Source organism: Triticum urartu, chromosome 6, assembly GCF_003073215.2.
Source record: "Triticum urartu cultivar G1812 chromosome 6, Tu2.1, whole genome shotgun sequence".
In the NCBI taxonomy this organism is placed as follows: Eukaryota; Viridiplantae; Streptophyta; class Magnoliopsida; order Poales; family Poaceae; genus Triticum; species Triticum urartu.
In genome coordinates, this window is record NC_053027.1 from 2,846,029 (window position 1) to 2,855,182 (window position 9,154).

The 9,154-nt window shown below is 41.6% G+C and overlaps 1 protein-coding gene across 1 annotated transcript; it reads left to right on the forward strand.

The window, feature by feature from the left end:
- The first annotated feature begins 366 nt into the window (after window positions 1-366).
- On the forward strand, window positions 367-4,452 carry LOC125512772 (phytochrome-interacting ankyrin-repeat protein 2). The gene is made up of 3 exons (XM_048677854.1): window positions 367-989; window positions 2,902-3,073; window positions 3,827-4,452. Exons 1-3 carry the CDS (start codon window positions 864-866, stop codon window positions 4,036-4,038), a joined length of 510 nt encoding a protein of 169 aa, XP_048533811.1. The 5' UTR covers window positions 367-863; the 3' UTR covers window positions 4,039-4,452.
- The last annotated feature ends 4,702 nt before the right edge of the window (window positions 4,453-9,154 follow it).

Sequence of the window (9,154 nt, forward strand, 5' to 3'; positions counted from 1 at the left end):
TTCTCATATCCGCCACATGTTTGGGCTGACTTTGCTGGCCTAGTAGAATGACATTTTTTTTCAGTCCGAACACTGTTGGAGTTGTTTGTCGGGACGTTTAGGGGGAGAAGTGGGGGTCCAATTTGTAGATCCTCTAACTATGGAGGGGGGGGGTGGTGGTGGTAAGCATGAGAAACCACTCTTTTTTTTAGCAAAACCACTCTTTTTGCTAAAAATGAAAACTAGGATATTGGGCCTTCAACAGGGGCCCACGGATTCGGCCCACGCAGCAACGGCCCGGCCGCTGCGTGCTCGATTCATTCGGCCCCTCACGCGAGGCTGGTCTCCGGGGGCCTGCGAAAATATATAACGCAGGAGAGCGAGAGAGAAGATTGGATTCGAGTTGGATTTCTAGGGTTTGCTCATCCTCATCCCCATCCCCTCCTCGTCGCCGTCCGTCGCCTTCCCCACCTCCGGTCGATCGAAATTTGCGATTTTTGATTGATTTCCGGACGGAAGACATGATCCCCAACTCCGTCGACGCCTTCCTCTGATCTCATCCGTCTCCCCCCGAAAAAACCAACCCAGATTCGACATACTATGGTGCGCCGCCGCCCGTCTTCCTCCTCTACCTCCTCGTCGCCGATGCTCCACAAGAACCTCCGCGCGCTCGGCCCCGGCCTCAATCCGTTTGCCCCCTTCGGCATGGGCAACTACTCCCGCTAATCTCCCCCCTCCCCTCCCCTATCCTCTGCTCAATTTCTCCCCGGATCCGATTTGCTTCTTCCCCCCCTTCTCGTTCTTGATTTGATTGGATTGCTCCTCTCTCTGCTTGATTGCTTGGTTGGTTTGGATCTGCTTGCAAGATTGGACAAGGGACCACCATGGTGCAGCTCCGCAGCTCGCTCAGCATGACCCGGGCGCGCGCTCGCGGCGGTGACTCGGACGACGCCGACGACCGCGGCTGGAACCAGCTCCACGTCGCCGCCCGCAAGGGCAACCTCAAGGAGGTATGAGCTGCTCCCTCTATCTCCTTATTTTTCCGCCTCACAAGGAATATTCTTGCTGCCACAAAACTAGTCAACTAGGAACGTTTAGGCAAGTTTATGTTTGGTCACACAAGCGCACAAATGGATTTGTCACCCTTTTGAGACACACTGCAACTTGAGTAGCACCACAAACGTGCTACGGATGTGACCGATTAGGAGGGACACGAGACCAAAACTTCGGTACTATGTTGTCGCCTTGTGCAGCCAATTAGAGCAAGTTTGTTTGGCAAGTGCTCTGCCCAATTTAGCTGATTGAGCCAAATGAAGGAACACTCTTTTTGTGTCGAATCACAATAAACCGAATCTGGATGAATGAATGAATTATCGATTGTTTAATCTAGACTCAGTTTAGGCAAGGATATGTTCTGTCATGCGAGCGTGCGAACTTGGATACCACAAATGTGTTGCACATGTGACCGATCAGGAGGGACAAGAGACCCAACAGTGTGGTACCATGGTGTGTCACCTTGGGTGGATAATTGAAGAAGATTGTTTGGCATCTGCCCTGCCCACTTCAGTTATAAGTGCCTACTTTGGCATCCTGTAGATATTAGATAACTGAAGCAAATATTGTTTTGCATCTACCATACCAGTTTTAGTTGGGAAATCCAAATAAGGTTGGCTCTTAGGTTCCTGCTCCCACAAAACTAGTCCACTAGGAATGTTTAGGCAAGGGTATGTTCTGTCAATCAAGCGCACGAATGGATTTGTTGCCCTTTTAAGACAGACTGCAACTTGGCTGCATCCAAATGTGTTGCACATGTGACCGATTAGGAGGGACAAGACACCCAAAAGTGTGGTACCATGTTGTGTCACCTTGAGTGGATAATTGAAGCAAGATTGTTTGGCATGTGCCCTGACCTGTCCAGTTATAACTACCTACTTTGGCATCCTTTGAAACAGATTGCAACTCGAGTACGCATATGTTTTACACATCTGACCAATTAGGAGAAACGACCAAAACTCTGTTATCATGCTGTCACCTTGTGTGAACAGGATTGTTTGCCATTTGCCCTGCCCAATTTAGCTGATTAAGACAAATAAAGAAATACTCTTTGATGTCCTTTAGGGCATGTTGATGTCCAAACTTTGCATCCAGTTCTGCCAAAATGTCCTGGAATTTGGAGCATGTATGTCAGGCTAGTAACTAGTTAGATATGCTGATTGTTTCAAATCTTGTATATGTGACCAATTAGGAGAAACAACCAAACTCTTGTACTATGTTGCTGCCTTGTGTAGCCAATTTAAGAAAAGTTTGTTTGGCAAGTGCTCTGCCCAATTAGCTGATTAAGCCAAATAAAGAAACAACCAAACTCTTGTACTATGTTGTTGCCTTGTGTAGCCAATTGAAGCAAAGTTTGCTTGGCAAGTGCTCTGCCCAATTAGCTGATTAAGCCAAATAAAGAAACACTCTCTGATGTTCTTCAGGGCTTGTATATGTTTCAAAATTGCATCCAGCTTTGGACGAATGTCCTGGGAGTCGCAACATATATCTGAGGCTAGTAACTAGTTAGATGTGCTGATTACCCTGATTCTCATTTGCAGGTCTCCGATGTTCTTTTCTATGTGTTCATCTAGGACTGGTTATAAGTACCAATCATTCTAAGTTATATTCTGTGTCGCATCAATTCTTTTCAGCGGCCTGTTATTCATGGGATCACCTTAAACCAAATCTGCAAGAATGAATGCATGTTTTAGGCTAGATTCTGGCATTCTGCTGTATAGAAAAAATGTAGTTTTGTGTATTCTTAACCCATTGGCTTGGTGACTAATTAATCCCATACAACTTCTCAACTAGAGATTGTTATCTTACTTATTTACTAATCATCCTTGTGAAAAATCTAAAACCGTCATTTTTTCTGATTCTCCTTAGGTGAGACGTCTCCTGAATGAAGGGATGGATGTCAATGCACCCGCATGGGGACCAAAGTCTCCTGGCGCTACTCCGCTGCACCTTGCTGCTCAGGGCGGGCATGTGAAAATCATGGATGAACTACTGGAGCGCGGTGCAAATATTGATGCCCGAACAAAAGGAGCTTGTGGCTGTAAGTTCACTTGTTTTTTTAGTCATTGCCTGTATTGCCAGTGTCATTATTTTTATTGTTGATTGTTCTTCCATCAGTTCTACCTTTCTAAATGTTATTGTTTTTAATTATTTTTGTTATTCTATATGTATTGTCTTGGGATGCCACTCTTAATTGTCTATACATATATGGCCAAGCTGTGGAAGTTAGTACATCCAGCATAATTTGTTTCCATTCTTTTTCTATGTTACATGACTAGGTATGTAGATGATGTTTACTTAGTGGACCTGCAGATCTAATCTTGCTCTGTTTTACAGTAGTTGAATGGTGTGTGTTGCTTCATATAGTATTATGTGGACTGAACGCTGTGCAGTACAGTTTTCTGCTATGTAGCTTATATCTAGGTTATATATATATATATATATATATATATATATATATATTGTTTTGGGTTGCTGGTGTTAATAGCGATGCATCTGCTTAATTGACATCCAAACATAGCTTATTTCCATTACATGAGATCTCCATGTTTTATTACTAGGTATGTAGGTGTGGTTTACTTGTAGCTGATCTGTATAGTGTAATCTTGCTCTGTTTTAAAAGTATGTGAACGGTGTGTGTGGCTTCATGTATTAGATTTGGGTTGAACCTCCTGCAGTGCTGTTTTCCTGCTACCTAGCTTATCTAGGTTACTAAAATGCGTTTATTACTACTATCTACTCAATTCAACCTACTTGACCTGTGGAGTCCTAAACTTATTTTGTCTTAATCTAGGGACTCCCCTGCACATTGCTGCCAAGGAAAGAAACAAGAGGGTGGTCAGGTTCCTTGTCGAGAACGGCGCGTTCCTGCCCCCTGACCTGAACGACCACAGGTTCAACCCACCCCTCCACTACTGCTCTGGCCTGGAGTGGGCGTATGAGATGAAGCGCATGCAGGACGAGAGTGACTCAGGCGGCGAAGCTTCCTTCAGCTCGTCCAACTAGTGAAAAGTGATCTATCCGCAGGGGATGCTGCTGATCTTTGGGTTATGAGTGCTTGTTTTTAATTATGAAATCCACCCTTCCTAGCTTATGTGCCGAGCCTGCGAGGAGCTACATCCAAGTGAAAGCAGGCTGATGCTGGTATTGTATGTGTATACAAGAATGAACACGGTGCCGTCACGAGGTCCTGGAGTTGCTGCTGTGCTGCCCTGTAGTTTACCTGGTATATTCTGGTACATCGGTGACCAGGCTGCAGTGATCTCAGATTGGAATATCCGTCTCTATGAAGGAACATCCTTCGTAAACATACGTTGTTGAACCTTTGCTTTGTTTGCCGGACAAGTATTGTACATCTGATTGGTTTGTTTGGAACACATGTTTTTTTTGTCTGAAGCTATTGTTGTGTTTATTTGGAAACTTGATTTTGTCTTTTCGACCCAAGTTTCTCTAAACTGGCCTACTGTGTGGCGATTCTCTGATTTCATATCTTGATATGCACATGCTCAACCCATTGTATGCAGCCAAGAAGATTCATTGTTGTTGAAGAAAACTGTCTTGAGTTCAAGATAGATATCTAAGCTGGGGTAAAGTTAAGCAACGATCAATTAAATATGTATCGTTGTGGACAGATGCATACTATACTGACAAGAAAGTGATCGTTTGTGGTCATCCCTAGTATGTATCGTTGTGCACATACATACTATAAACTCCATAACTTATGTATAACTTTCTCTTGACCACATAATGTCAAATTTGAGGAAGTTTGTCAACGGAGCCGCGAACTTGAAGGGGCACCTCCAACCACTACAGGTAATACACAATCATTATTTCCTATGACATTTTTGTTAATTGATTACTTACATATAAGTTTTATTTTCTTGCAGACTTGGTTTTACAAGAAATTCCATATTGATCATACCATTTCCTATTTTCGACATGACAAACCGCTTATCCTAGATTGTAACGAAGCAAAAGTGGGCAAGGTCAGACAAAATAATCTTAGAGAACTACGTATGAGATTGAGAGTTATATGCTTAGTTTACTTGTTGTTATCTGCTTGGCTTTTACAAAAATGATTCATAAATAAATAGTTTTGCAAATAGTTGAGGACCTCATGTGATCTTGAAAGGCATTGCCCAAGGTTTCTCATCAGCCTTCAAAGTCAACTGTAGAATGATACTAGTCAGTAATGTTTTTTAAGGTTGAAACTAATTCTTTCTAAATACCTTTTTTTAAACTGGTTCTAATTTTAACTTGTAGCTTGATGGGACACCAGGCTGCCTAGTGGCCCAGATGATAGAGTTGAAAGTGATTATATCTTCACAACATTCGGAGATGTCTTCACAACTAGGATGGAATAGTATGTTGTCAGAAAGAAACCATCTAATTTCTCAATTCAACGTACGCATTTGTTTTTATTATAATTCATTCTTCCAAATAAGTGCATGACTAATATCTTTTTATTAAAAGGACCATTGATTTTGCTTATGACACAACAACTTTGATGCGGCAAAGAGTTGACAAAGAAATCAAGATAGTTATGTCACAAAATTTGTAACTTTTCTCTTCATGTCACAAAACGTATGCTAACCATTTATCTTTTGAATGTACAAATTAGAAAACCTCAAAAAAAAAAATGTAGCCGCTTCCCTAGCTAGAATGGTATGAAGTCCCATATTGATATTGCTATGTTTTTTTCCCAACTATACAACTAACTTCATAAAATAAATATTTGTGGACCACCAAAGGGAAAAATTGACAGAGGATGTTGTGTAATCAATTGGGAACCGTGGTAAGTTCTTGTTGTCATCACACGTGAAACGCTTCCCAATTTATTCCACAACGTCGTGTCTGTCCGTTTTTCCTTTCTGGGTTCCATAGATGTTTCATTTACCTTCTGTGAAGGACACCAGTTAGCTGTATGGTTGAAAAATGAACGTGCTAGCAATATGGAACTTCATACCTCAAATTTAGTTGCAAAGTTTAGACACACTTTGAAACTTCATTTGTAGAAGTGGCTACAATTTTTGAGGTTTTCTAGTTTGCACGTTCAAAAGATAAATGGTCAGCATACATTTTGTGACAAGAACAGCAAAGTTATAAATTTTATGACATGATTATGTTGTCAACTCTCTTTCCCGCATCAAAGTCATTGTGTACGCCAAATCGATGATCTTTTTAATAAAATGATGTTACTCATGCCCTTATTTTGAAGGATGAATTACAAAAAAGAAAACAAATGCATACGTTGAATTGAGAAATTAGGTCTTTCAAGCGCATAATGGTTTCCTTATAGCGTCGTACAATTCCGTCCAGTTGTGTCGTCAACGAATGTTGCCGAGACATAATTGCTTTCTACAAATGAGGATGAGTTATAACTGTTATTTTTTAAAAATATTTAGAAAGAATTAGTTTCAGCTTAAAAAACATTACTGACTAGCATCATTCTACAAGTTATATAACACATACCTCCATAGTTGACTTTTGAAGGTTGATGAGAAACCTTGGGCAATGCCTTCAAAGGTCACATGAGGTCCTCATCCTTCTGCAAAAATATTTATTATGAATCATTTTTGTAAAAATGGAGCAGATTACAACAAGTAACACTAAGCATATACCTCTCTGACTCCTATGTAGTTATCTGAGATTATTTTGTCGACTTTGCCTGCTTTTGCTTCGTTTCAGTATTGGATAAGCGGTTTGTCACGTTGAAGACAGGAAATACAATCAATGTGGTCGACTCAGAATTTCTCGTAGAACCAAGTCTGCAAGAGAATGAAACTTATATGTAAGTGATCAATTAACAAAAATGTCATATGAAATAATGAGTTCGTATTACCTGTAGTAGTGGGGGGTTCACCTCCAAGTTCGCGTCTCCGTTGACAAACTTACTCACACTTGACGTTAAGTGCTCGAGAGAAAGTTTTGCATAATTTATGGAGTTTATAGTATGTATGTCCACAACGATACATACTATGTGAATGACCACAAAGGATCACTTTCTTGACATTAAGGGAGGGAAGCTCATGCGTGGTTGGCGGGGCAACCACAAAGGAGGGGAAGGGAGATGCTACCCCGTCTGGTTTTTCTCGTGTGTTCGAACCAGTCTTTGTGCATTGCATTTCACCACTTCACAGGGGTAAGACTTGGTTCCTATAATCTCTCCCTAGACCCTACCTTGTGTGGGAGCTTATATGCACTCGGTCTGTCTGTCCTTTTGAGGATTTGGTGATGGGCACAGAGAAACAAAACCTATGGATGAGCTGCCTTGGCTAAAGCCTTAGCCTAAGCTGAAAGCCACTCTTCCTAATGGATGAGTCCTCCTTTTATGAAACATGTTCTTGCTGGCCTTTGCTTGTACTAACTAATGCATCTATTCTTTGCCCCCATCAAAGTTTATTGGGTATTACATCCTCTATAACAAAATGTATGACGTTTTTTATGCCCTATGCAAAATAAAAAAAAACGTACGTATAAGTTGTTCAGGTTGATCAAGCGTAAAATAGATTGATGTAGGGATTAACTAATGGCCGTATATAGATGAAAGGAAGGAGTGTGATGAAAGCTTAATTAGCATGTGGAAGTCTGAACAAGAATTCTGTCCTTCGTTCCCCGTTGTAAAACATGTTCTTCCTGGCCTCTACTTGTCCTCCCCTGACAAGCTAATGCTGCAAGCCGCCGTGAGCGTGTCAACGACATTCTGACTACATCTGATGATGGCTACATGAATGCCATGTGTGATAGGATCAAGATCTCTTTATCTATGGCATGACAAGCTAGATAGATTGTTGTCTGTACTAACATCTACACCCTCTGTTCCTAAATATAAGATGTTTGGCCAGTTCAATTTACATTTATAAACAGAGGTAATACATATTTACACTGAATTGTTTTGCTCTCTTTTGTTACATCTTTTCGGTTGTATGAACACTTAATAATTAGTATATGGACTAGCGGATTCTCTTTGCACCGTTGTTCTATGCAGGGAGGGAGATATAAACATGATTGGTTTATTCATACTTTAGCTTGCATTTTCAAATAGTACGATGAAATAAAATTTTCAAATACTTGGAACAAGCAAATTACAGCCACTTCTGTCGTAACCGCAGCCCAAACAAACGAGGCTCAAGTATGCTAGAAGCTAACTTAGCTTTAGCGAAAGGTAAAGAAGCGTTCTCTTCCCGGTTATCCTTTTGTGTGATATGTTCTTCTGTCTGGCCTTTTGCTTTGTCGTCCTAGCCACTGACAAATGCATCTGTTCTTTGCCCATCACATAGTTCTGAGAATATATAAGGACCTGCTGCGTTCTTGGTCGTGGCAGTGACGAGCACGAAAGCATCGATCTTTGCCGTGGGCATATAATGTCCTAGGGTGCAGCAGCAGGATTCTTTCATGCACCGTACGGTACGGGCGGATGATGTATGCACACCCTCAAACCAGAGAAAAAGCCCATGGTTTATTCCTAGGTGATTCTAATGATCTTTGCCGTCATGTGGTTGTGTTTGTTCTCAATCATGATAGAGTTCTAACGTAGTAAACTGTATGATGATGAACCTTCCCATTACGCTGGACATGCAATGTCCCTTTGTTTTCCATGAAGTATGTGGTTTTGCATGTTGGCATCATTGGATGATGTTCTTCTCAACCGAAACCTTAGATCTTTGCCGTCGTGTCGCGCCAAAAACCTGCATGCACCTATTCATATGGACGAAAAAAGGGGTGATATGTACGAGAAGTCATGTTTTTGGAGGGAACGTGGCGAAGCCCTATAAGCCCCGAGGGGAAATGCCTAGCACCAAACACTTGTTTTGACATCGCGCATTTTGAGAGCAACATTTTCTAACTTGTTTCCATCATACTAACTTGTTTTGAAACGTTTTACATTGTAGGACGGAGGGAGTAGTTCTCAAAATATAAGTCCATCATAGGATGGATGCTAGCTCTAGCAGATGTTCCCCAAGGCTTTGTGCACACTGCACACAGGGAGCATCGATCCGTGCCTTGCCTCTTGCTCTGACTGAAATTCTGTCCCACATTGTGGCACACGCATGCCAAAACTAGCAGTATAAATACCACAAACATATCAGCACAATGCAAACAAATGTGCCAGCCACCGGCA

What these genes read in the sequence shown, in the direction of transcription:
- LOC125512772 (XM_048677854.1), top strand. Translation starts at nt 864, where the DNA reads ATGGTGCAGCTCCGCAGCTCGCTCAGCATGACCCGGGCGCGCGCTCGC. An exon ending in GCAAGGGCAACCTCAAGGAG is followed by an intron (nt 990 to 2,901) that starts GTATGAGCTGCT and finishes GATTCTCCTTAG; the next exon opens with GTGAGACGTCTCCTGAATGA. An exon ending in AACAAAAGGAGCTTGTGGCT is followed by an intron (nt 3,074 to 3,826) that starts GTAAGTTCACTT and finishes GTCTTAATCTAG; the next exon opens with GGACTCCCCTGCACATTGCT.